This window comes from Sander vitreus, chromosome 15 (genome assembly GCF_031162955.1).
Source record: "Sander vitreus isolate 19-12246 chromosome 15, sanVit1, whole genome shotgun sequence".
NCBI classification, from domain to species: domain Eukaryota; kingdom Metazoa; phylum Chordata; class Actinopteri; order Perciformes; family Percidae; genus Sander; species Sander vitreus.
Window position 1 is genome coordinate 221,269 of NC_135869.1, and position 27,344 is coordinate 248,612.

The window sequence follows — 27,344 nt, forward strand, 5'->3', positions numbered from 1 at the left end:
GCTGTGGTTCTGGTCTGAAAATATGTCACCACCTTCCTTGCCCTTAATCATATGTCTGCTAGGCCAGGAGTTGCATCCAGTATCTTTTTAACCACTAAATTAAGAGCATATGCAAAGCAAACGTGGCGAAGAGTTAAATTTCTCACAGAGGCAACCATATTGGCTCCTGCATCAGTCACAATGGAGGTGACTTTGGTTTCAATGCCCCATTCCTCCATGAGCGACCTCTGTGCAGCTGATAGGTTATCTGCTGTATGAGCCACAGGGAAAGGTAGTACTCCCAAAAGAACTGTAGCCACCAATCCACTGTTGTCTACGATGGAAAAAGGCTTGCAGGTCTTTCACAATCATATTCACAAGAGCCTCATCCAGCTCTTGCTTTTGGTCCACTAAAACAAACAAATAAATAAAGACATAAAAATAGAATTAACAAAATAAATGAAAGATTTACGTAAAATTACAGGAAGTCAAAATTCCAGGAGTTATGGAATAACATAATATCATATTGAGTAATCAGTGGTGTGTCTAATAATAAAACATATACCTTACCATGACTTGTATTCCCCTGATTTACAGCAGCTCTATGCTTTGTGGTGAAGTGCTTATTCATGGATGAAGTATAAGAAACACACCAAGCACCTCACCTTCAGAGATATTTTTATCATTATTTGTAAATAAAAAAAGCATTTTGTATTCAAAGAGCCTAATGGCTAATAGCTTTGAGCACGCTACAATTCAAAGTACAAACGAGGCGGTGCCAGTTGCAGTGGCAGCACCTGACTGGTTCGCGTGTGGCGGTGGCGCTGCGAACCAGTCAACTGATTCATTCAGAGAATGAAGTAGTTGCTGCTTCGGACATCATATGTCACGTGGTTTTTCCCGTACCAAAGCAACCTTCGGAGCAGTAGTTCAAATGGAATTGTAGTTAATGGTTTGAAACACGTATTGGAGCTTCAGTGTCAGACTGCCATCACTACTGGCAGGTGCTGGAGACATAGGAGACACAGGTGAGGTTATTTTTCAGGTCAAAGTCAAATGCTTCACTGGAGTTTTAAGCCTGAAGAGTTACCACATGGAGAACAGAAAACAATCTGGCGATGGGTGAGTGGAGAGCCGGGTTTCTTGTACTGAGCTTGATTGTAAATGGAAGTCAGGTGTGCCTGGTAATGCCTGTAGAGCCACACCCCCGCTGATGAGCACACACACACACACACACACACACACACACAGGTTTGTGGAACTATCTTTGTGGGGACCCGTCATTGACATAATGCATTCCCTAGCCCCTTACCCTAACCTTAACCATCACAACTAAATGCCTAACCTTAACCCTTACCCTCACCCTAACCATAACCTAATTCTAACCCTAATCCTAAAACCAAGTCTTAACCCTCAAACAGACCTTTAAAGTTGTGGGGTCCAGCATTTTGGCCCCACAAAGCTGTCGGGATCCCACAAGTATACGCCCGGTTGTTGGGCCCCACGAATATAGTTAAACAAGAATACACACACACACACACACACACACACACACACACACACACACACACACACACACACACACACACACAGGGGAGGAGACACAGGGAAAGACAGACAGGGAAACAAACAGAAAACACAGGGGAATCCAGAGGTCACAGACACAGCTGTGACACAGGATGTTTAATAATAATAATTAAGTAGTCTTCCGCATGTAAACCTACAATTACAGCTATTTTATTTTATATTTGACTTTTATAAATCAATGGTGTCCTGGCCAAGAAGGCAGCAAAGTCACACGTTGATAACATACATACATACAATAAAATACAAATGGTACAGAGTAAACACTAAAAACATAGCCACCTTAATGAAATCCAAGGTGCACTGGGTGCTGTTTAAATAGGTTATCAGTATATTTCCATAGATATTGAGACACATCTAATGTACTGGGAAATATAAGCTATAGGCTATAATTGCTCCAATAATCACACCATTTCTGCAGTACAAATATTTGAATGGATTCCAGTTTTACTTGGTAGCTTCTGAAACATGTCTGGCACCAATGACAAACAGTCAGAACAAAACCAGGTAGGCATTGATGCATTTAACAGAAAGACCTTTACTCAGGCTAACAAGTTTTATGGTATGCAAACATATATATTTGATTTTATTTACATTTAATGTATTATTTTTACAACCGCAACATGATCCATACAAATGACCATAACTCTGTGGTTACAACTAGCTCCCCAACCTCAAAATAAGTCATTTGTCATTGTGATAGACACAAAGAATTGCCTAGAGCAGTGTTTCTCAAATGGGGGTACTTTGGAGGACTGCAGGGGGTACGTGTCCCCCTAGGGGTACTCTGGAGGACTGCAGGGGGTACGTGTCCCCCTAGGGGTACTTTGGAGGACTGCATGAGGTATGTGTCTAATTTTTCAAGTTTAAGTTTTTGTCGCCCTAGTGTTGCCTTCCTTCTTTCCACTGTGTCTCTTTTTTCAAAGTTTATGATACTATTTTCGACCTATTCTTGCCTTACTTCCTTCTTTCTACCGTCTTTTTCCAAGGTTTTGTCAGGTATTTTTTTAAGTTTTTGTCTCCTTTTGTCATCAGCATTTAAATGTTTTCCAGGTCCAAGGCTGTTGTTTAGTAAATCTATCGCTGACATCGCTGTATTCTTCCTCTTTATAGAGACTTTTTTTTTCTGCAAAAAATTATTTACGCTGGTTAGGGGGTACATGGCTTAAAAACATTGTTCAAAGGGGGAACATTATTGAAAAAAGCTTGAGAACCACTAGGCCAAGGGTCTTCAACAGGGGGTCCGGGACCCCTAGGGGGGTCCTCAGAGTCAATGCAGGGAGGCCTCTAAATTATTGTTACGTTTTTAAATTTTTTCAAAAATGAAAATGTCTTAACATGAATCCAACATATTATTAGCAAATATAAATCCCCACTGATAATAGGCATACTGGCCTATAGGCAAAGTAGTCACTAAGGCACAGATACAGTTAATTTTAAGGATTCACTGTGCCATATATATGTTTAACATTAAAACATGATTTATAAAATCATGCCAACAATTATTAGGCTATTTTAATAGCCTATGCAAACAAAGGTATGAAGGCTTTAGGCCACCCTACATGTTTTTGTAGGCCCTGTTTAATGTGCAACTTAATTTTCTATGTAGCAATGGGTCCCCATTCCATCTCTCTTTCAGTTAGGGGGGTCCTTAGCTTAAAAAACGTCCCTGCTCTAAAGACCCCTGCTCTAGGCAATTCTTTGTGAATGCTGCCACTCTGTCAGTTGGGCCCTGCCCTCTGAGTCTGAGCATTCCATCCCATACACACCAATGTAAAAATAGAGCTTATTTATTAGGGCTGCCAACAGTTATCCGATTTATAAAAACTCTAATAACAGATTAAGGTTATTCTGAGGAAGACTTTTCCTTTTACAGCTGTGGAGTGATTGATTGCTTTTGCTATGCTGGGCTGGGCGTGAACTGTAAATCTAAATGTCACCCATGTCTGAACTCGCCCTGCAGATTTAATCACCTCGCTCTTTGTAGGAAACGAGAGATGGCGTGACAAAGCCACTCGGCACATACAGGCAATTGTATAAGTGGATTCCACATTTCTCAGACACACCCACGGCCCATTAAACAAGTTAAACAAGTTAAACAAGGACAGGTGTCTTCTCCCAGGCTTGGCAAGAGCTTACCATCCTTTCTCTCCGCCTCTTCACAAAACTCACACAACAGTATAAAACATCAGCCACTCTCTCGGAGTTTCTCCACTCGCTCCCTCCCGAGTATCTGAAGCAGATAGACAGCTTTCACTCTTCAACGCCAAACAGAAACACAACATGTCCTTCCACTCTCAGTCCACCAGCGGCGGTGGGGGCGGTGGCTACATGCGTAGCAGCAGCCGATCCATGTACGGAGGATCTGGAGGCTCTGGCGTCAGAATCTCCTCCGGTGGCTCCTCCATGTCCATGTTTGGCGGCGGTGGCGGTGGAGCTGGCTACGGCTTCGGCTCTGGTGGTGGAGCAGGAAGCGGCTTTGGCTTTGGCACTGGAGGAGGCAGCGGCGTGGACATTTCCGCCAACGAGAAGGCCACCATGCAGAACCTGAACAACCGCCTGGCGACCTATCTGGACAAGGTGCGCAAGCTGGAGAAAGCCAACGGCGAGCTGGAGCTGAAGATCAGACAGTTCCTGGAGAGCAAGGTTGGCCCGTCGGCCAGAGACTACAGCGCCTTTTACGTCACCATCGCTGAGCTGCAGGGGAAGGTAAGCTCACCTGGGAACCCCCAAAACTGTCTGCATGCAACAACAGGAAGGTGTAGAATAATCCTTAGGGATGGGAATCGGCAGAGGCCCAACAAAATAAAATTATAGATAAGATAAGATAAGATAAGATATACTTTATTGTCCCCGAAGGGAAATTTGTTTTGGACTCTGTCCGTTCCGCAGCTTTACAAAGACAACACAAAATACAGAAAATAAGCATCTCTCAACACAAACATGCTTTCATATACTGTACATTAGATAGGTACATATATAGTAAGCACATTAACTACTCCTTTCAGTGGCAGTTTTTAATTGAACAACCCTATCGGCTGCATTCTCCACATAGCACAGCCTTTATCAATAAGATATTGCACAACTAACATATTGCCCAACCCCAATAGCCTACGTAATTATTGTGATATTCTGCAATATATTGCAACGTATAACCTTGTTTCCAACATCAAATTATGTCGCCCAAGAAAAACTTTGTCAACATGTGTTTAATTTGATCAGATGAATGTCTGCGTTTGTTCATCTCATTTCATTTTTAATGCTGCAAAATGAGATTGTCAGGCAGACAAACTGACAAACTGACTTTGTTTTAATCCAAATCAATATTTATCAAAAGCAGTGTACTGTAGACATCAGTCATTTAGTTCTCTTCCTCTTTAGGATTATTTTCTGGTTTATGTTAGACTTATTTTGGGGAATTGGCTCTTTATTTGCCAAGGAACCACTTAACGGTGAATAGAAAGAACTAGGGCTGCAGCTAACGATTGTTTTCACAATGCTGCTACAGCGTAAACACATGATCAGAGGGCTATTTCACAAAAAGATAAGGGATTAAGCCGGGATTTCCCAGTTATCCTGGATGAATTTAGCCTTGACTCGGTTTCACAAAAGCAGAGGCACCTAAGTTACCATGGAGATTTAATTTGTGCAGCTAGCCTGCTCCTGACCAGGCTAACAGCCAGGCTAACAGCTAGCCTGCTCCTGACCAGGCTAACAGCCAGGCTAACAGCTAGCGTGCTCCTGACCAGGCTAACAGCCAGGCTAACAGCTAGCCTGCTCCTGACCAGGCTAACAGCCAGGATTTATTAATCCTGGAGCCTTTTCTGTTCACTCAGCAGTGGGTTTACCTTATTGTTATCGGCCTGCATTTAAATACAACAGGTGCATGTTGCTGTTCATTTAAGACTTAAAATTAAGTTATTATTTAAAGTTGACCCTTCTTTTTGTGACAGTCATTGTTACTGTTATATGTCTGTATGAAGATGCTGTTCATATTGTTGTTAGAAGTTTGATGAATATATTACTGCAGTTGTTGAGGTAATTACAAAAGGCTGATAAAGTTGCCAAATGTGTTTTAGTTGATACCTTTTTTGTATTCTTTATGACTATAATTTGGGAGGATTTCACAATTTTAAGAGCATATCCTAATTGTACAAACCTCCCAAATTACAGTCTTAGTTCACTGAACCAATATGTAACTATACAGTGTAGTCTACTCTACATTCATGTGACAACAGGGAGAGGACACCTTAATGGTTTTTGACCTTATATTTTGCTAGTGGGAAATAATGAATATACTCTATTACATTCATGTTTACAGTGTGCATGAAATGTATCACTTAATTATCTTTATAGCTTCTAGATTTTAGAGTCCAATTTCTTCAGTGTCTTTCTTTTCTATGTCCATATATACGAGGGAGCAAGGCATATAATACGTAAAGAAGGAAACTCTATAAAACAAAACTAAAACACGTGAGAAAAAGCGTGGCAGATAATAGCGGACCGACTCAATGATATGTCTAAAAATATTAATTTACGAACTACTGCTCTTAACTGAAACCATTCAATGAGTCACTTGTCATTTGCAAAAATGAACAGTTGTACACTTTGCATTAAAAGCAAGCAGTGGAAGTTAATATCACTTAGGTAATTTATATTTTAGCCCATGAGAGAGAGGAAGGAACAGAGTGAAAGAGATATTTATGCATCATATGCATTGTAGAAAATTCTTCATGGTAACATTATCTTCTGCTCACTTTTAAGGCAAAGAGTACAACGGTTCATTTGTGCAAATGATTAGTAGCCTAATCCTTGAATGGAATGATTATGACGGCTTCAATTCAGAGCAGTGGTCAGTTAATGTATATATTTAGGCTACTTGCACATTCAGTCAGTCCGTGATCGTCTGCTACGCTTTCTCTCGCTGTTTCATTACAGCGGACGTGTTTCTTTTTTACATATAATGTGTTTCACGTTATCATACTTCCACAAGAAGCTGCTGCTCACTCTGTATAAAGTATGTACAATGCGTATTCTCCATTTTAGCATCAGTAAATCTGTTATTGCGGTCTGTTAAAGAAAGCCGTGAACGCTCATCTATCCAAATTACTTCAGCCATGCTCGACCTAGTCGCTCCTCCTCAGCCTGGCTTGGCCTTTGTGAAACGCATCAAGCCAGGCTGCTCTGATTATCAGAATCAGAATCAGAAAGGGTTTTATTGCCAAGTACGTTTTTTAACACATACAAGGAATTTGTTTTGGTGTTATTGGTGCACGTCACACATTCTCTAGATGGAATATTAAACAATATAAGTATAGGTATAAACAATATAAGTATAAGTATATGTACACAGTATGTATTAAATTAAAAATAATGGATAAATAAAGAAAGAAAACAGTGGCATGAAGAGCCAGGGGTGGAATGTCAGGGTGGTTTCCGGGCCTTGTTAATAAGGCTAGTGGCGGAGGGGAAAAAGCTGTTCATGTGACATGAGGTTTTGGTCCTGATGGACCTCAGCCTCCTGCCAGAGGGGAGTGGCGTATAGGTCCTGGAGCGGCGGCAGATTGCAGCCAATCACCTTCTCTGCAGACCGAATGACACGCTGCAGTCTGCCCTTGTCCTCGGCAGTGGCAGCAGCGTACCAGATGGTGATGGAGGCTGTGTAGAAGTGCACCATCATTGTCTTTGGCAGGTTGAATTTCTTCAGCTGCCGCAGGAAGTACATCCTCAATACTACTATACTAGGTCAAGTTGCGCTTTATCGGTTATCCTGGATTTATGAATTCTACTTTTGTGAAACAGCCACCGGCTCTGTAAATCACGTAAAAATGTATGTATAAATATATAGATTGATTGGTTTCCTGATGTCGCCCTCTATCTTTAGATAATCAGGTACTTCTCCATCTATGTGGATGGAACTTTAAAATATGAGTAGGTTATTGGGGTTATGCAATATGTTAGTGGTGCAATACATGGGCTGTTGGATTGTTCAATATGTCATTGTGTTCTGCATAGGTTATGTGGAAATGTGTCAGTTGTGTAATATGTAGGCTATTTGGGTTGTGCATTATGTCAGTGCATTGTGTCATTTTGTGCAATACGTACACTAAAAGGAGTAGTTAATGTGCTTACTATATATGTACCTGTCTAATGTATATGAGGGCATGTTTTGTGTTGCATGAGAGTATGTGTTGAGAGATGCTCATTTTCTGTATTTTGTGTTGTCTTTGTAAAGCTCCAAAACTAATTTCCCTTTGGGGACAATAAAGTATATCTTATCTTATCTATCTTAGTAAGTCTGTTAAAACAAAGGATTAACATGAAAAGCTGACAGTATTTCTTTTCCTCTCCCAGATACAGGACGCTACCAGGACCAACGGCGGCATCTACCTCTCCATCAACAACGCCAAGCTGGCTGCCGACGATTTCAGGATGAAGTGAGTCGATTCATTCATTCATTCATGAGTCATCACACAGCATCGATTCATGGTCCTTGAATCTGCATCGCAGGTAGCCTACATATGCAGGGTTAGGTATAGGTTGTTTTTTTTTCTGTTACCGGTGCCTGAACTGATTTAAAAAGAAAACAAGAGCACAAAACAACAATCGACGACATGAAAGAACGTCTTTGCTATAGCCGTATGGTTAAAACTGTATCTTAATTTAGCTGCAGAGAGTTGTACATCCCAGCAGGGCTGGATCAGTAATTGATAAATAATGGAAACCAAAGGACGCAAAACTGAGAGGGAGAAGTGTGACATTTATCCCTCTCCGTTTTAAATTAAAATAACATTTAACCACACGGCCATAGCAAAAAAACAAGCTGTTCTTTAATGTCACTGACTGTCGTTTTGTGCTCTTCTTTTTTTAAGCACCAATATCAGAAAAATCCCAACCGATACCCTAAATCTAGTAGCTCTTCTCCCTCTTACTCCAGGTTATGGCGGTGCGAGGGGCAGCTAATCCTAAAAAAAAATATTATTTAAATAATCCCAACTGGGATAAAAGCATCACAATTTGAAACAACAGAGACAGAACGCATCGCATCATACTCTGAACACCAGAGGGGAAAACAACTCTCTGCTGACTTGTATTGCGTGAAGGTTTTCACCTCTTTATTCCGTCTGCTGGCAAACAACAGAAACATGTCTAAAAGATGCTGTGTGCTGCTATTCACTACCAACAATGTAAAAAACCCAGAACTGAAGTTTTTATAAGCTGCCGAGCCGAAAAACTGAGCTTTCATGAAGACAAAAGTGGAAACAGACGTGAGGAATCAGCAGAGAGAATGGAGAGACGCTAAGCTAACGTTATGTCTTACGTTTGCAGCAAACATTTAGTTACCAAGTCAAACATCCAAATGTCAGTTTTAGGCTCACTATATGTCTGTTAACTGTTAAGTTAAGCTAACACACGTAACGTCAGACATGACGTTACCTTAGCATCTTCCCATTCCTTCTGCTGATTCCTTCGTTCTGGGTTCTTTACATTGTTGGTAGTGAATATCAGCACACAGCAGCTTTTAGACATGTTTCTGTTGTTTGCTAGCAGACGGAATAAAGAGGAGGAATCCTTCACGCTATACAAGTCACTGGAGAGTGGAGAGATGTTCTGTCTCTATAGACACACAATAGAAACAATACACTTCTCCCTCTTTGTTTGCATCCTTGGCCTGCTTCAGCGAGCTATATTTTGGGGGGAAACAGGTTTTGAAACCAATACTTTGTTTTCCCTGCAGGTTTGAGAACGAGCTGGCCATGCGTCAGTCGGTGGAGGCCGACATTGCCGGGCTGAGGCGAGTACTGGACGAGCTGACTCTGAGCCGGACCGACCTGGAGATGCAGATCGAGGGTCTGAAGGAGGAACTCATCTTCCTCAAAAAGAACCACGAGGAGGTGAGAGCGCTGAAAGATCTCAGTGAGCCTATCGGGTATTTCAGAGCCGGCCCAACCCCATTTGGTGTGCTAGGCCAGGTTACAGCTAGCCTGGAAATCCAGACCCAAATGCGAAAGATTAAGGGTCTGGCAATGAGTAATGGAAATGGCCCAACTCTAGAGGCGGCACCAAGCATGCATTTGAAAATCTCACTGCACGCAATTGGATAACACTACGACCAATCACAACAAGCCCCATACGGTAGATTAAACTCTTGCCGTATCCGGTCGGCAAAACAGCAAAAACATCCTTCTTGCAAAGGAACGATTTGAGCGCCGTCTTCTGTTTCTCTTTTAGATAAAAAGCCAAGTCTAACTCCTTCATCGTAGCGACCAAAGCCATTTCAAACAACTGGTGTTCATCCGTAGCCATCTTGCAATGTTTACTAATGACATCTGTTTAGCTCGCCTCTGGCCCGCCTACATCAGATACACCGATGTGATTGGTGCAGCTCGGCTACAAGGGCATAGTTAATGAGTGACTCTGAGCAAATTCAAATTGTGCTCTCGCGAGAACTCTGGATTTCCAGGCCAGATTACAGCTATATTTGTTGCTTTTTTCTGGAAAAAAATGTCTCAACGTTTTTGTCGCTTTTCCCAATGTTATTGTCGGGGTTTTCTGACATTTTTTTGGGGTTTTTTTCTCAACATTTTCTCCGATGTTTTTGTTGTTTTTTTCTTTTCTTATTATCTTGAACTTTTCTTTACTCATTTGGACCACCGGCGCCCCCGAGCATCTGCCTGTACTGCCTACGCCACGGGCCGGCCCTGATTGGGGGTAAATGAAACGTCTCAATAAAGTTAAACAAAAATAGGTTTACATTCAAGATTCTAGCGATTAAAAGTTTCCTCTGGTTTCATGCGTCTCCTCTGGTTTCACGCGTCTCCTCTGGTTTCACGCGTCTCCTCGGGTTTAATGTGTCTCCGTGTGTTTGTGTGCAGGAGCTGCTGGCGATGCGAACGCAGATGAGCGGCCAGGTGAACGTGGAGGTGGACGCCGCTCCGGCCGTGGACCTCCAGAAGATCATTGAGGAGGTCAGGGAGCACTATGAAAACGTTGCAAACAAGGGCCGCAAAGAATTGGAGGCCTGGTTCCAGTCCAAGGTAAGGACCGCTGAAAAGTCTCAACGATTGTTGGATGGGTTGTGATGAAATGTGGTTGTCTGACTTTTCATCCAGCGCCATCATAGCTGCCCCCCTTTTTGGTTTGAAAACTCCAATCTAAATATTTTAGGAAAAGGGGGGGAAAAAAGTCTGAATATTTTTAGAAAAAAAGTTTCAGATTTTTTTAAAAAAGTTGAATATTCTTTTTTTTTATATATTTAGAAAAAAAGGTGAATATTTTTTAACAAAAGTTTAATATTCTTAGAAAAAAAAAGTCATTGTTGAATAAGACGGAATATTTAAAGAGAAACGTCTGAATATTTGAAAAACATTTTTTAGAACCCATTTATATCCAGTGTGAACGCCGCCTGCTGTTTCTCTCTACAGTCAGAATCGCTGAACAAAGAAGTCGCCGTCAGCACAGAAACGCTCCACTCGTCCAAATCAGAGATCACGGAGCTCAAGCGAACGCTGCAGGGCCTGGAGATCGAGCTACAGTCGCAGCTCAGCATGGTGAGAAAGTAACTAAGTACATTTACTCCAGTACTGTCCTTCAGTCCAAATGTTGAGGTACTTGTACTTTACTTGAGTCTTTTCTTTTCATGCCCCTTTCTACTTCTACTCCGCTACATTTCAGAGAGAAATATTGGACTTTTTACTCCACTGCATTCATCTGTTACAGCTTTAGTTACTAGTTACTTTAGTTACTCCGCTACATTCATCTGTTCCAGCTTTAGTTACTAGTTACTTAAGTTACTCCGCTACATTCATCTGTTCCAGCTTTAGTTACTAGTTACTTTAGTTACTCCACTACATTCATCTGTTACAGCTTTAGTTACTAGTTACTTTACACATTCAGATTTCTGCACACAAAACACATGTAGTTTATTCTCTTTTTCTTTACTTTTAATACTTCAACCACATTTTCCTGATGATGCTAACAGACTTTTATTGAAGTAACATTTTCACTGCAGGACTTTTACACTAACAGAGTATTTTAACTGCAGTGAAGGATCAGAATACTTCTTCCAGCTGTTGTGGAAGTTTCTGTTCAGCGAGGAGGAATTTGGGTGAAGAAGAGACCTTGTTGAAACAAAAATAAAGACAGGCTGCAAACTGGATTAAAGTTTAGGTATTCGGTGGAAGGGGTTTAATTATTTTCTCGAGAGAACAATCAAACAGTGACAAGAACAGCAATTCACAATGAACAATGAACAGAGTTACAAAGTGACAGCCGATCTGTGTCTCGTAACATATGCCAACTCCTTATATCCCATTTTCACAGCAGAAAACACGACCATGTTTGGAAAACATTCTAATCTTGAACACTGCTGTCTAAAACTGTTCCTGTACATCTGTCTAGTGCGTCAAAAAGGTCCTTCAATAGAAGTCGGGAATCTATCTCGTCTACAGATTGGTTCAGACTCCAACGTTAGGTTTTGGACAAACTGACCTTTGCATATCTCTACAGGCGCCTGTGCGTCGTTGCCATCTGCTTGTAGTAGAGAATACACAGGGTCATACTCTTTTTAGCTGTCTTTAAACTGGAGGACTGTTTCAAGAAATATCTTTAGGAGACACATGTTTCAGAGGCATATTTAAGGATCTACTTATAATTAAAATTTACTCAATAGATGAACAATCATGGTTAAGAAAATCATGGTCTATGTAATTTTTCCATTACATTCCCTACTTTTGATTACAACCTTAATCATTACATACAAAAATTACTAAAGGAGACATGCAGGGGAAAAAACATTTCTGTGAGGGATCTAAAAACACTCAAAGAAAAACATGACAATTCAAATGGATCTTAGCTGTCTTAAACCTACGGGATTTCGGAGGCAGAGTCTGAATCAGATTCGTCTCCTTTGTAGAAGGGCAACTTAAACAGATCAGGAATATAATCATTTACTTGCACTGCCTGGTATTGAACCCTCTCAAGAGCAAACAGAGATGAAATCATTTTCTTAGCTAAAGGGATAATGCAGCAAATAGCAATCAGACAGAAAATCATTACAGACATCACTGGGATCACAATTTTCCCCATCCAGGCCTTCCAACCCTCCCCGAGCAACCAGGCTCCCCAGTTCCACCCAGAATCTGTGTGAGGGACATCTTGAGCCTTGAGACTAGTGGCGAGTTGTTTTAGCTGATGGACAGTGTCTGTGAGGTTACCTCCAATGTCTGGGATGAATGTGCATCAGTGGCGTTAATGGGAAAAAGAGTGGTGTCAGAGACACTGTTATTAAGTTTAGCTCTTTCATATCTATCTAATAAGAAAAATGCAACCCCCATAAACACAGAACAAGAATACATTTCGAACCCCCAACAATTTGCGGCGGGTACCACGTTTGTCTTTTCCTGTGTCCCTCCATCGTCACAGCAAGCCTGCTGTGCCCTTTAGGGATGTGGTGTGTGTGGGTAGTTGGCCTGTAGATCAGGACTGTCTTGCTTCTGGTGTCGTTGATTTCTTCTGGTGTCAGAGGTTCGTCCCCTAGCACGTAACACACCGTCGGAGTCAGTCTTTACCACTGCCTCATTTCTGGTGTGTGTGTGTTGTACCGTTGGTGACACAGAAACGCCGTCTGTCAGGTCACGGATTTCCGGACGTCTGGTGAGACTGCCTCGTCCTCTGGCGCTGGGACCTTCTTGCAGTGCGATGCGTGGATCCACGGAGCCCGCTCAGCAACCTTCACTGCTGTGTGGGTGACCAGAAGAACCTGGAAAGGACCTTGCCAGCGTTGGGATTGCCAGTTCTTCCTCCTGAAGTTTCTTACGACCACAAAATCTCCTGGCTGCAGAGTGTGGAGCGGTCCTTCGGCTGGTTGAGGCAAAGCAGCAGAAACCTGGATTCTTATGGTAGAGAGAGCAGAAGACAGTTGTACACAATATTGCAACATATCATGCTCACACAGAGCTGTGGAGGGGAAGGGTGCTCTAGGAGCCTCTACCCCCACACTGGGTGGTCTGCCGAAAAGAATCTCAAAAGGACTGAGGTTACTGCGCGTTCTTACCCTCATTCGCATGTACATTAGTACTATCGGTAACGCCTTTGTCCAAGGAAGACCCGTGTCCTCGCAGCATTTAGCCAGTTTGGTTTTCAGCGTACCGTTTTCTCTTTCGACGGACCCGGCGCTCTGGGGATGGTAACTGCAATGCCTTCTGAGGTCTATGCCGATGTACAGACTTAACTGGGTTATTGCTTCATTGACAAAATGTGTGCCGTTATCGCTTGACAATCGACTTGGTATTCCCCATCTGGGAATAATTTCTGCCATTAGAGCCCTTGCTACCACTGAAGCAGTTTGTTTTGAAGCGGGAAACACCTCCACCCATTTTGAGAACATATCAACCATCACCAAACAACACTTTTTCCCCTCTGACGGTGTGAGCTCAACAAAATCCATCATCACATGTTCAAATGCTTGTGCCGGTGGTGGATGTCCTGCCTGCTGTGTTACAGTCACTGGTCTGCCTACATTGTGTTGTGCACATGTCATGCAAGCCTTACAAAATTTTTCTGCAAATGTTGTGAAGCCCTTTGTGAACCATGTCTGTGTTAACAGAGACAGCATCCCACCCTTTGACACATGATCTCTTCCATGTGTCAACTTTGCAAAATGTGTGAAAAAATGGCGCGGAAGACAGTGTTTTGAATCTGGCCCCAGCCAGACACCTTCTTTAAAGGTGCACCCTGCACTTTTCCACTGTGTTTTTTCTGGTGATGTAGCATGTGTCTGCATAGCTGCCACTGAATCTGGAAGTGAAAAATCTGTGGTGGAGCAAACTAAAGCGTCATCCAGTGGCACGGGGAGGCGTGCAGCAGCTTTTGCAGCCATGTCAGCACGAGCATTCCCCCTGGAGACCTCGTCAGTTGCCCCAGTGTGTGCGGAACATTTGCATATGCCTATCTGTGATGGGAGCAAGATGGCCGTCAGCAGGTCATTTATCAGTTGGTGATGCAAGATAGCCTTACCATCGGATTTGAGGAAGTTCCGGTGTTTCCACAATGCCCCAAAATCATGTACAACCCCAAAAGCGTACCTGGAGTCCGTATAGATCGTAACAGACGATCCTTCAGCCAGTTTGCATGCTTCAGTGAGAGCAATGAGTTCAGCAGCCTGCGCAGAGAAGTGTTTGGGAAGAGATTTAGCAATTAAGGTTACTGCATCTGATACTACAGCAAACCCTACCTGTCCCTGGCCAGTGTCAGGGCAGCGTGAGGCTGACCCATCCACATACAAAACCAGATCTGAATTTGGCACCGGTGTGTCAGTCAAATCTGGGCGCGGAGCACAGGTGTGTTGCAACTCGGCCAAACAGTCGTGCGGCTCACCCTCACCTGGCGTAGGCATAAGAGAAGCAGGGTTAAGTACTGTACATCGTTTAACAGTGACATTAGGCATATCAAGCAGACATGTGTGATATCTCAAATATCGCGCTGCAGACAAATGGGAAGAATTTTGCTCCAGTAGGATCAGTGAAACTGCGTGCGGTACTAGCAATGTTAATAGAGCATAGCCCACTATGTCTCTTGATGCTGACAGAGCTTTTTCAGCCACAGCAACGGCTCGGAGACATATGGGCAAACCTGCTGCTACAGGATCAAGTTTTGCAGAGAAATAGGCCACAGGCCGGAGCCTGTCACCGTGTGGCTGCAAGAGAACAGACGTCATACAGCCCAAACGTTCATCCACTGTTTGAGTGAATGGAAGTTTAGAGTTTGGCAGACCTAAAGTGGGAGGGTTTTGAAAAGCTTTTTTTTTAAGGTTTACAAAAGCCTCACCCGCCTCGGTCGTCCATGTGACGCGATCGTGTGCAGACAAGTTGTTACCATGTATTATGTCAGCTAAAGGTTGAACTAACTGAGCATAATTTGGGATGAAAACTCGGCAATAGGAACACATTCCTAGAAATGACATCATTTGTTTTTTCGTTGCAGGTTTTGGGAGGGAAACTATTGCCTCAATCCGAGATGGAGACAATGTTTTCCCTGACGCTGAAATGTCATGACCCAAAAAATGCACTTCTTTTTTCACAAATTGCAATTTAGCTAAACTAGCTTTGTGCCCTTCTGTTGCTAGGTGACACAATAATGCAATAGTGTCTTGTTCACACTGTGCTTTTGTTGGACTGGCAATTAAGCAGTCATCAACATATTGAAGGAGAGCAGAGCCTGGGGAAAGGGTTAAACTTTCCAGGCTCTCTCTCAGTGCTTCGTTGTAGATGGTTGGGCTCTCGACGAACCCTTGTCCCAAACGTGTGAATGTGTAGGCCTTACCATCAAACAGGAACACAAACCAGAACTGGCTGTTTTTTGTCCACTGGAACACTGAAAAAAACGTTAGACAAATCATCAACAGAGAAATACTGTGCCCCCAGAATTCCCTGAAGAATGAGTGTAATGGTTTGGTACGTTGGGTGCACGTGCGTGAACCGCTGCATTTACTGCTTTGAGGTCCTGAACAAAACGCCATTCAACCGGTTTTCCCTTATCACGAATTTTCTTGACAGGGAAAATAGGCGTGCGAACAGGTGAATCAGGACATGGAACAATAACTCCTGCTTTCAATAGAGAGTTAAAGACCGGTCTGATCCCATTGATCGCTTCCTGTTTCAGTGGGTACTGATGCTTTTTGGGCCTGAAGTCTGAGCGCGGTGTGATGACAACAGGCTGACAATTTTTGATGAGACCCACGTCATATTTATGCGCTGCCCACAGGGTAGGATTTCTGTGGGAGAGACATTCACAGCATTATTCAGAAAAATGTGTGTGCGTGTTTCAGCTTCTTTTCGCTGGAACACACTGCGCGCGGCGGTCACACGGTGTGACAGGAGTTTCCGATAAACTCCCGTGGAGGGGGAGGTGTACACGTTCCCGTCCACGGTTTTAGTCCAGTCAGTCAGTCGGTCACAGTCCAGGACAAATTGTCCCAAGTTTCTCCACTGATCTGTGGAAGATTTGGATAAAGAGATATGAGCATGAGAGTGTGGAATTCTGAAAAACATTCTCTGTTTATCAGTCAAGGATAATGCAACTGCACATTTGTTTTCATGCCAGTACATGTAAGTACACTCAAGCTCATCGGTTTCTTCTTTGAAAAAGTCTTCGACAAACATGTCATCACGTTCTGAAGAGACAAAGCACGTGCAATGTAAGTTATGTTCTTCCCTAAACTCAGAGAAGGGGGAGACCAATTTTCTGGCCTCATGCAGCAAGCCTGCAGCATGAGACTGAAGAATAGCCCATTGAAATATGAGCTGGGACCCGCGTGCGCTCTGTGAAAAGAACGAGTCATCCTGGGTAGTGACGTCTAATCTCACAACCTTTAGGCTGGTTGCCGTAGGGAGTATCCCTATACCAAAACGTAACATGAGATCTCTCCCTAACAAATTCACCGGACACAGAGGAGAGAGCAGAAATGAACATTTTGCCCTCCTCTCTGGCTCTGAATCACTTAGGTCACTGTGTACACACATCATAGGATATGTAAATCTTTCTGGGACAATTGCTCCACTTGCACTTCTGCACAGAACAATTCTACCAGAAAGCTTTTGATTCGGGAACAAGGACCTCTGAAGTACAGAATTAGTTGCACCCGAATCTACCAAAAACTCCACATCTTCCCCCTGTACATTCAAAATAGTTGTTGGTAATTTCTTATAAACCTCAAATGACAACATTGCATAAGTAGGAATACTTTCTATGTGTTGCTTTTGCTCTAGGTAAGAAATTGCGTCTAGAATGTTTTTCTCATCAAGTGGGGAAACAGTGTGATGTTTATGGTCTGTAATGGGTGCAGAAATTTGTGTTTGTGAGTTTGCATTTTTACTTTCCTTAAGATGGGCAGATCTCGCTGGCTCAGACTCTCCATCACCGTCCCCTTCCACCACCTGTCAATCTGCCTGCTCCTGGCTGTAGTTGCAGTCCCCAACTGGTTCCCCCTTTCGTTGTCTTGGAGAGGGACATTTGTTGGCCCAGTGTCACTTGCCGCCACAGTTGAAACATACTGAATCAGGCGCCTGCTGTCCGCCGCGCCCTCTACCTCTGCCTTCCCCTTTTTCTTTCCTTCTTTCCCAGCGAGTTGATTTACTGTGTGAAACAATGTCATCTGGGCATTTTCGGCCTTCTTCTTTGTTTTCTTTTCAGCCTGACGAGTTGACTCTTGCTCCAGCTGCTCTGCATGTTTTGCGTGTCTGACGATTTCTGTCAGTCTGGCTTCATCCCAGCCAATACATGATTTCAGTACTCCAGCTCGGATCTCTGGCAGCAGCCCATTCAGGAAAGCGTTCTTTAGATGGGATTCCCATAACCCCATGGTGTGGAGGTGTAGGTGAACGTGAACGTGGGGGTGCCGATGGCACTGTGGGAGAAGGGCGGGATGTGACGGTGGAAGGCGTGTTGTCTTCCTTCAGCGTAGCGACGTGATGAGGAGCAGCGACGTGTGGAGGAGGGTAGGGCGGGAGGTCGAGCAGCAGATCCACCTGTTTCATGCTCGGATACAGAGAAAATGCAAACGTGTCAGTGGCAATCTCTGGTTTTTCTAGTTTCTGTGTTTCAACAAAATTACCAGTTTCTCCCTTAGATACCAGATTTTTTCATCTGCTTTCTTTCCCTGCATGTGACTTCCTTCATCCACTGATTAAAACATTCTTTGTTTTGTTTTGTTTTTTCTCTATTTGAATCAGATCTTGGTTGCTAATCATTTTTCCCCCTTTTAAGACTTTTTCCTCTTCTTCTAAATCACGCTTCAGCATTCTGAGTTTAGCTGTGCTCAAAGAGCCATTTTCAGGAAACCCGTGTTTTGTTGTCCAGTAAGGTAGACATTCTAGAGATTTCGGCCCAAATTTTTTCATCATCTCATCCACCACCGGCCCTGAAGGAACGTGTGGCACTGTGTTCCTGTTACCCATTTTCAAGAAAAGAAAAATAGATAACCAGTCGAAGTACTTCTCTACGTATAATCGTCACTATACGGCCCAGTTTAGTTCACGGTAAACTTTGCGAAAAAACCTGTAAACAGCTGCAACTTAATTTAAGTTACAATGACTGCTTATCTGTGATAGATTTCCTAAACGCTTATAATCCTGACAAACAGCTACGATGACTGTTTATCTGTGATAGATCTATAACCCGCTTAAATCCTGACGAACAGCTACGATGACTGTTTATCCGTATGATTTTAAAATCTATCTGTCACCCCGTCCTAGTCCAGACTGGATGGAATGATGAAAAAATCGGCGCTAGTATCTTTTATACCAAACAACCTGGATGCCAAGAAAAAACTCTTTTCCCCTGTTTTGTACACAACCCAAAATTTTCCCAAAGCAAAAGAAATAGACTTTCACCGAATACCCTCAGTGAAACCACGGTCAATATATCTGTCTCACAGACTGTCTCAATATCCAATTCAATTTGTTAATAGTTGAAAACTTTAACTTACCCCCGCTGTTTGAAATTGCTTCCTTTTCGTTTGGATTTCAGAGTGGAATCAGCGAGCCCTCCGTGGTTTCTGACCCTCTGTCTCTCAAAGATGTTTTGGCGAGGTTTAGAGGCAGGTGATCATCAGATCCCTGGAGTGCACTGTCATCAGTCGCCCGGGGAGTCCCGATCTGATCCCTCCTTGAAATCCTGCCGACAACGCCAAGTTTGTTGTGGAAGTTTCTGTTCAGCGAGGGAGGAATTTGGGTGAAGAAGAGACCTTGTTGAAACAAAATAAAGACAGGCTGCAAACTGGATTAAAAGTTTAGGTATTCGGTGGAAGGGGTTTAATTATTTTCTCGAGAGAACAATCAAACAGTGACAAGAACAGCAATTCACAATGAACAATGAACAGAGTTACAAAGTGACAGCCGATCTGTGTCTCGTAACATATGTCAACTCCTTATATCCCATTTTCACAGCAGAAAACACGACCATGTTTGGAAAACATTCTAATCTTGAACACTGCTGTCTAAAACTGTTCCTGTACATCTGTCTAGTGCGTCAAAAAGTCCTTCAATAGGATCATACCCTTTTCAGCTATCTTTAAACTGGAGGACTGTTTCAAGAAATATCTTTAGGAGACACATGTTTCAGAGGCATATTTAAGGATCTACTTATAATTAAAATTTACTCAATAGATGAACAATCATGGTTAAGAAAATCATGGTCTATGTAATTTTTCCATTACACAGCGCTGTTAAAGTGTCTCTTTGTGCGGCCGTGAATCCTCTCTCCTGCAGAAAGGGTCGTTGGAGTCGACTCTGGCCGAGACGCAGGGCCGCTATGCCATGCAGCTGAACGGGTACCAGATGCAGGTGAGCGGTCTGGAGCAGCAGCTGGTGTCGCTGCGGGCCGACCTGGAGCGACAGGGACAGGAGTACCAGATGCTGCTGGACATCAAGACCAGACTGGAGATGGAGATCGCCGAGTACAGGAGGCTGCTGGATGGAGAGGGCGGAGGCGGCGGCAACGGCAGGTGAGAGAAGCAAAGGGTTGGTTTGAAAAAGAAAAGGAAACAGAGTTATTTTAACTTTATGGAACAGACGGAGCTACGTCATGTTCTGCTTCACGAGCGTAACCTTCAGGAAGTGAAGTAACGTCTGATTTTAACCCTTGTGTTGTCTTCCCGTCCACCATGAACTTGTTGTCTTTGTTTGTAGTGCTTTTTCAATGCTTTTTTTAAAAACGTTTTTGTCACTTGTTTTAACGCTTTCTTTTACATGATCAATAAACCTAATTTATATGACATTATACCTAATTTGAGTAAAAAAAAAAGAAGTAGAAATAATGATTATTTTGACTAATAGTTAAGATCAGAGGATGTTGAGTGGATCACAGACTGGTTTATGTCAAAGTTTAGTCAGGATACTGTTTTGAAACCATTTACAAATTTTCTTCAAATGCTATAAAATTTAATAAAACACCCAAAATGCAATGAAAGTAGTCATTAAGTTTACCTGTGAAGAATGTTGCATGGTTTCTATACAACGTACATACAATGACGTACACAGAACTATTAAGTCCCATAACACGCACATTTTGTTGCCTAAACTTAACTGTAATCTCAGTTGAAACAACCAACAGCTCGCGGTGCTCTGTATCTGGCTCACAGTCACCTATTCTCGGGTAACTGAACCACCAACTACCGCTGATACGACGGAGCACCATGCGGAGCACCGTAGCCGGCGTCGCAGAGCTCTGTAGCGGCTAAACATCTACTAACTGCTGCTGATAAGGCCGAGCTTTGACGGAGGTCTTTAACAGCGTAAACAACAAGCAACTGTCTCTCTCTCTACGCACTGTAGCAGTATTTTCCCCATAAAACACCTTTTCTTAAAATTATTAGGTATTATCCTTAGATCGATAGATAGACCACAGTCACGTTAATAATTAGAGTAGATGTAGAAATGTAATGTTTGCCGGTACGTCGTGTTTATGAATGTGTTTACTGCTGTTGCCAGGCAGCCTGCTTTTCTTTACCTCCGCTCTCGACTTCTTCTCTACTACTTACTTATTCACAGATGATTTTGTTTGTACACCCCCATGATGTTTCAGAGAGAACTGCAACAAACAATGTGATGAGCAGAAACGTCTCTCAACGTGCATATTTCACATTGTGTTTTATCATGTGGGAGGACATTAATGAAACCAGAGCAGATCAGTGATGTCTGTGTCTCTTATTATTTCTATTATCTTCCTGTTCCTCTTAGATACCAGTGACCAGTTAAAGGCATACTATGCAGTTTCCGGTTTTACCAAACAGCTACCCCTAGAGTGTGGAGTACTTGTATTTAACGTTACTGTCGTAAATACCACTCACGCAGAGCCGTCTCTGCACTCACGGCCTGATGTAATTGACTCGTAAAAAGCACAATTTCAAGTAAAGGTACAGTCGGGAAGTTCACTGTTAGCCAGTTAAAGTTTGCATAAGCACAGTACACACGCCATACGAAATCAGAACCAGACAAAGGACTACATGATAAATACACCTCACAACACCTGAGTTCAGCTGGCAAACTTGCTCGTGTGGCAAGCTAGCCAATAAAACATAATGCAAAAACACGTAAGGTAGACGAGTGTTTGCTAGCTAGTCTGCTAACAGCTCTGCTAATCGATAGCTAGCTAGACATATGTGGAAATTAGTGGACTGGTCTTATTATCAACAATGGATGAATGAACAACTTCGTAAAAAATTACATACAACAAGCAAGCGCAACAACATACAACATAGAACGCAAGCAAGTTTACAAATAAGAGATTTACTTACTAGTCCATCAACAAGAACGCCAGGTCAGCATCGCTGTTGCATCCTTTGCTGCTTTTTAGTTCTCGCCAACGAGTGAAAGCCTGACCGAGTGGGAGTCTTGTCCGGTTCCTCACGCGGTCAGTTTCTCGTTTTTTTTCCAAACTTGCATTGCTGGTTTTGTCAGCGGCATTCCCCCCTGCTTTGCTATCGGGATGATTCGCCCTACTACGACTTCGTTTAACATCGAAATGACTTTGAAGGTGTTATATTAAGGTACAAATCTTGCATAGTGTGCCTTTAACTGAGATGAGTTTCTCTGTCTCTCTGACAAACTGAGGAACTCTGCATGTCTAAAAGCAGTTACGACTCATGTTGGATAGAAAATCATTCTGACTGTTTCTTCCTCCAGGGTGCAGAGGCGTGATCTGATGAAATGTAAGTGTGTTAGTTTCTTTACACAGCTGATTTTTATTTATTAGAACATTACTGACAACATGCGTCATTATTAAACTTTACATAAATGAACATCAGCACAGAATAAAACCTTCAGATGTGTCTGATGATAAACTGCTGCTGTGTTTTGGGTAACATTTTATAATAACCATCACTAATAAATGATAAATTAATAGTTAATTTAACATAAGTTAATAGTTATTTTACTGTTAACTAACAACAAAATGATAATTAATGTTTACTAATTATTAGTTATACTATAATTTATATTATTTTAACAGTTAATTGTTGCTCACATAATATTTGATATATTTAAGTATTTGTAAATTATTAATACATCGTATCAATTTTGTAATGATACATCTTCTGATGCTAAGCTAGGGCACATCATCACTGATGTTCCTGATCTCATTGGGCGTTTCGGGTCTTTCGAAACGTCAGACACCCTCCTTCAGGCGACCCAGCTGAGGTTGATCAGGCCTCAGCTTGTGCTCTAGCAGCATTTGTCCATGGATCCGCTCTTTTGATCCAGAGCCACCTCCAAGCCTTCTTTGCAGCCTCTGTGCTGTCGCAAATAGCCCTTGTCCTTCTCTCACCTGTGATGCCGAGTGCAGTGTGTAGAGGGACTTCCCTGCAAAGTCTCTGCACCCCACCTCCACAGGTAAGAACCTTGCCTTCCAGCCTTGGTTGTGACAGTCGCTGACAAGGCCATCATATTTCTCCCTCTTCCTCTCAAAAGCTTCCTCCATTCGGTCTTCCCATGGCACAGTGAGCTCCAACATGACCAGGTTCTTTGTTGCCTCAGATACCAAGACAATGTCAGGTCTCAGGGTGGTCTTGACGACATGCTGGGGGAACTTAAGCTGTCTGCCCAAGTCCACTTTCAGCTGCCAATCCTGTGCGTTGTTCAGAATCCCTGATGTTACCCTGGAAGATCTTTCTGGCTTCTCTCCGGCCATGATGAAGCTGATGGTTTGCTTGGAGGGCTTTGACCTCCGGCAGCTGATGGTAACCTGGATGCTTTCTGCAATTGTTTTGAGCACCTGGTCATGCCGCCAGCGATACCGGCCTTCCCCCAAAGCTCTTGGGCAGCAGCTCAAGATGTGCTTATGGGTTCCCTTTCTCTGGCACAGGGCACATCCTGGTGTATCGACCAGACCCCAGGTGTGCAGGTTGGACGGGCTGGGGAGGACGTCATAGACTGCCTGAACCAGGAACTTGCGGTGTGGCTCAGCCCACCAGAGGTCAGCCCACGTAATCTTCCTCTCCACAGCTTGTTCCCATCTAGTCCAGGCACCCTGACATGCCATTCCCACTGCTTTGCTGGACCTCTCCTCCTCCACAGCTGCCCTCACCTTGCCTTGAACTAGCTGCCTCTGCTCCTTCCCTCAAGCCTTGTCGAACCGGGGCCCTTGAAACGTTCCTAGCCCAGCCCTTCCTCTGGCCACTGATCCCACCAGGACACCATGGTGCAGCCGTGACTCTGCCTGGTGTACTGCCACCTCCAGGTAGCGGCTGACTCTCCTTTCCAGTTCTGAGATGGTGGAAATCGGAAACTTGTACAGGAGCAGAGGCCACAGTATCCTTGGTAGAATCCCATGTTGGTACACCCATGCCTTAAATTTTCCAGGGAGCCCAGTTTTGTCGACATTCTTCAGCCACCTATCCAACTCCTCGCAGGTTTTTTTGATGGATGTTGTATCCCTGAGGCTGCTGTCGAAGATCTTTTCCAGGCTTTTCACTGTTTTTTCAGACAGCGTCGGGATTTGAGTTCCTCAGGTTGTAAAACGAAAGTTCTCCACCATCCTGCCCTTCTTCAGCACTAAAGATCTGGATTTGGCTGGCTTGAATGACATCCTGGCTCATTTAGTCAGCCTCTCCAGACCCTTCAGGATCCATCTGGCTCCAGGCACTGACTCCGTTGTCACTGTGAGGTCATGCCATGTTCCAGTCTTGGATTTGGGCCCTCTGCACTCCGGTTCAGCAGATTTCACCAACATGTTCATTGCCAGAGCGGACAGGATCACTGAGATGGTGCAGCCTGTGATGATTCCCACCTCAAGCCTGTGCCACTCTGATGTTGTTGACCCAGATGAGACTCTCAGCTTAAAATCACTGTAGTAACCCTGGATAAGGTCTCTCACTATGGCAGGAACATGGTGCCTCTCCAGAGCCTCCTGTACCTGTACTCCAGCACCACCAGATCATCGCTGTTCTCCTTTGCTTCTCTGAGGAACTGTGTAACCACGCCTGTGTGCTCTAGGCAGCCTGGGACACCTGGTATGCTGCCTTTCTGCACAGAGGTGTCTATGTATCCATTTTTGAGGAAGAACTCTGCCAACCGCTTTGTAACTATGCTGAAGAAGATCTTTTCTTCAACACTTAGAAGCGAGATGATTCTGAACTGGCTGATGGTCTTGGAGTCTTCTTTTGGGAACCACGCTCCCTCGACAAACTGCCACTGTTTTAAAGTTTTTCCTTTCCTCCAGATGACTTTAAAGATCCTTCACAGCCGATGTAGCAGCTTTGGGCAGTAATTGTACACCTAAGGGGATGCTACGTGTACAAGCGTCCCCTGAGCTAAAACGGCAGTGGTTGGGGAGTGCCTTTGTGCCTCTTAACAGACACAAAATGCAATTAACATGTCTGTGCCACATGAACAGGGGCCTTACGTGTCAACAAGATGCGTTTTCAACTCAGACATTGTTTAAATTCACCTACCCTGGTCCCTGTCTCGATCCTGCTGGTAACTAGCTTTCCCTGCTAGCTGATAGCCGTTAGCCATTAGCTGTTAGCTGCCGTCCGGTGAGTGTATTCAGATAGGCTTCTGTGATAATCATCCCAATAACAATCCACGGAGTGGCGGTGGTGTGGCTATGTCCTCCAGAGGACAGTTCATGTCACGTCTTGAAGTGTATTCCCCCCTAAAGTAAACAGTACTGCGGTAGTAGCTGTTAGCTGCTAGCTGCCCTCCGGTGAGTGTGTACAGCCAGATAGCCATTAGCCATTAGCTGCTAGCTTCTCCTCCTCTGACTCACCAGGCACTGGGCCTGTGCATTGTGTTGCTTGCCGTTGCTCCAGACATTTCATCGGTGACTGATGGATCTTCAGGCCTCTCGCATTTTTGCAAATCTTTCCACACAGACATACCGCGCTTGTAGTCATTTTTCTGTTGCTGTTGGTCGATAACCTTAAGTCTGTCCGACTGGGGTTCTCATTCTCCCCCCCTTTTGGGCTCTCCTGGGGGTATTGTTCATTTAATTGATCCATAGCTAGCTTTGGGTTCCTCTTCACAGAGGCTGCAGCTAGGGGTGCTAGCCCATACCGCCCGGGTTGCCATTTTCCCGAGCTGCCATCTGTCTCTCCAGAAGTCACCAACCTCTTCTTGGTTGTCAACCAGCCTGTTCCTGGTAGTCACTGATTTCTTCAGACTGACAGTTGTAATGCTACATCTTCTGATGCTAAGCTAGGGCACATCATTAGTGATGTTCCTGATCTCATTGGGTGTTTCGGGTCTTTTGAAACATCAGACACCCTCCTTCAGGCGACCCAGCTGAGGTCAATAAACATTATTTGGATGGTTATTATAAAGTTGTATCAGATGATTATAGTAACTTGTTAACAGTTAATAAAGTGTTTTTAAAGCTATAAACTATATGTTATATTTTATAATCTATAAACATAGTTATTTAATGCTTTATAAACCAGTTATTAATTATTAAATTATTAAATATAATTTCATTAACAGTATAATAATTATTAACTAAAGTTTAACTAATGAGGTTATTATTAACTGTAGCTGTGTTGTGTCTTGTTCTCTCCGTCAGATTCCTGTGAACTGGAACTGGACACAAACACAGTAAACGGAAAACTAAAACTGTCTGACAACAATAGGAAGGTGACATGGGTGGGAGAGGATCAGCCATATCCTGATCATCCAGACAGATTTGAATCATGGTATCAGCTGCTTTGTAGAGATGGTCTGACTGGTCGCTGTTACTGGGAGGTCGAGAGGAGAGGAGATGTTTATATATCAGTGAGTTACAGAGGAATCAGGAGGAGAGGATACAGTGAAGACTGTGTGTTTGGATGGAATGATCAGTCCTGGAGTCTGGTCTGCTCTGATGATGATGGTTACTCTGTCATGCACAATAAGATAAAAACAGTCCTCACTTCCTCCTCTGTGTCTAACAAAGTAGCAGTGTATGTGGACTGTCCTGCTGGCACTCTGTCCTTCTACACAGTCTCCTCTGACTCATTGATCCACCTCCACACCTTCAACACCACATTCACTGAACCTCTTTATCCTGGGTTAAGGGTCTGGTCAGCTGGTTCCTCAGTGTCTCTGTGTCGTCTGTAGGAGGAAACAACTTCCTGTCCTGTGGTTTAAATGTTGATGAAGGACGAGGCTTCACTTTGGTTCACATTGGTCTCACTGATTGTGTCTTCAATGTCAGAAATGTTCTTCTTCTTCTTTAGTACTGTTGAAATGATGTCCTCAGGGATGAAAACTAGTTCTGTATAAACTGTGTTGACTTTAATTTTCACTTTAATCATGTTTTATTGGAGCAGCTTCAGCTGTTAGTGATTTATTTCCATAAAGGTTTAAAGATTAAAGAAAACTTTGTCAACATGTTTTAACAATTGTAAATCTGTTTCAGTTTGAAAATCAAAATAATTAAATCAAATCAATGAATAAAGATGTTTCCTTCACAATTAAGGTATTGTTTCTTCATTTATTCTTCTTCTGCATATAATCCAATGAATCTTATTTCCATAAACAGAATATGTGTTTGGTATAAAAACGTCTGTAGTCTCACATGTATCCTTCAGCTAACTTCACTGTTATAACAAATTAATTATCTGGTTAAAGAATGATTGCAAAGATGGCTGTTCTGGTTTTAAAATACATTTTACATTTTGTTTCCAAAAGACATTAAGTCTCTCATGATTTCAACAGAGGAGGAAGAAGTACTCTGATCTTTCACTGAAACTAGTAGCAATACCACAGTGTAGAAATACTCTGTTAAGGTCTGTCCTCGATGAAAGAAATTTT

The 27,344-nt window shown here is 43.1% G+C and overlaps 1 protein-coding gene across 1 annotated transcript; it reads left to right on the forward strand.

Moving 5' to 3' along the window:
* Nucleotides 1–3,721: 3,721 nt before the first annotated feature.
* On the forward strand, nucleotides 3,722–27,004 carry LOC144529761 (keratin, type I cytoskeletal 13-like). The gene is made up of 8 exons (XM_078269039.1): nucleotides 3,722–4,272; nucleotides 7,918–8,000; nucleotides 9,302–9,458; nucleotides 10,440–10,601; nucleotides 10,989–11,114; nucleotides 19,830–20,065; nucleotides 22,245–22,270; nucleotides 26,116–27,004. The coding sequence occupies exons 1-8, from the start codon at nucleotides 3,847–3,849 to the stop codon at nucleotides 26,646–26,648; spliced, it is 1,749 nt and encodes a 582-aa protein (XP_078125165.1). The 5' UTR covers nucleotides 3,722–3,846; the 3' UTR covers nucleotides 26,649–27,004.
* The last annotated feature ends 340 nt before the right edge of the window (nucleotides 27,005–27,344 follow it).

What these genes read in the sequence shown, in the direction of transcription:
- LOC144529761 (XM_078269039.1), top strand. Translation starts at nt 3,847, where the DNA reads ATGTCCTTCCACTCTCAGTCCACCAGCGGCGGTGGGGGCGGTGGCTAC. An exon ending in GCCGACGATTTCAGGATGAA is followed by an intron (nt 8,001 to 9,301) that starts GTGAGTCGATTC and finishes TTTTCCCTGCAG; the next exon opens with GTTTGAGAACGAGCTGGCCA. An exon ending in TACAGTCGCAGCTCAGCATG is followed by an intron (nt 11,115 to 19,829) that starts GTGAGAAAGTAA and finishes TCTCTCCTGCAG; the next exon opens with AAAGGGTCGTTGGAGTCGAC.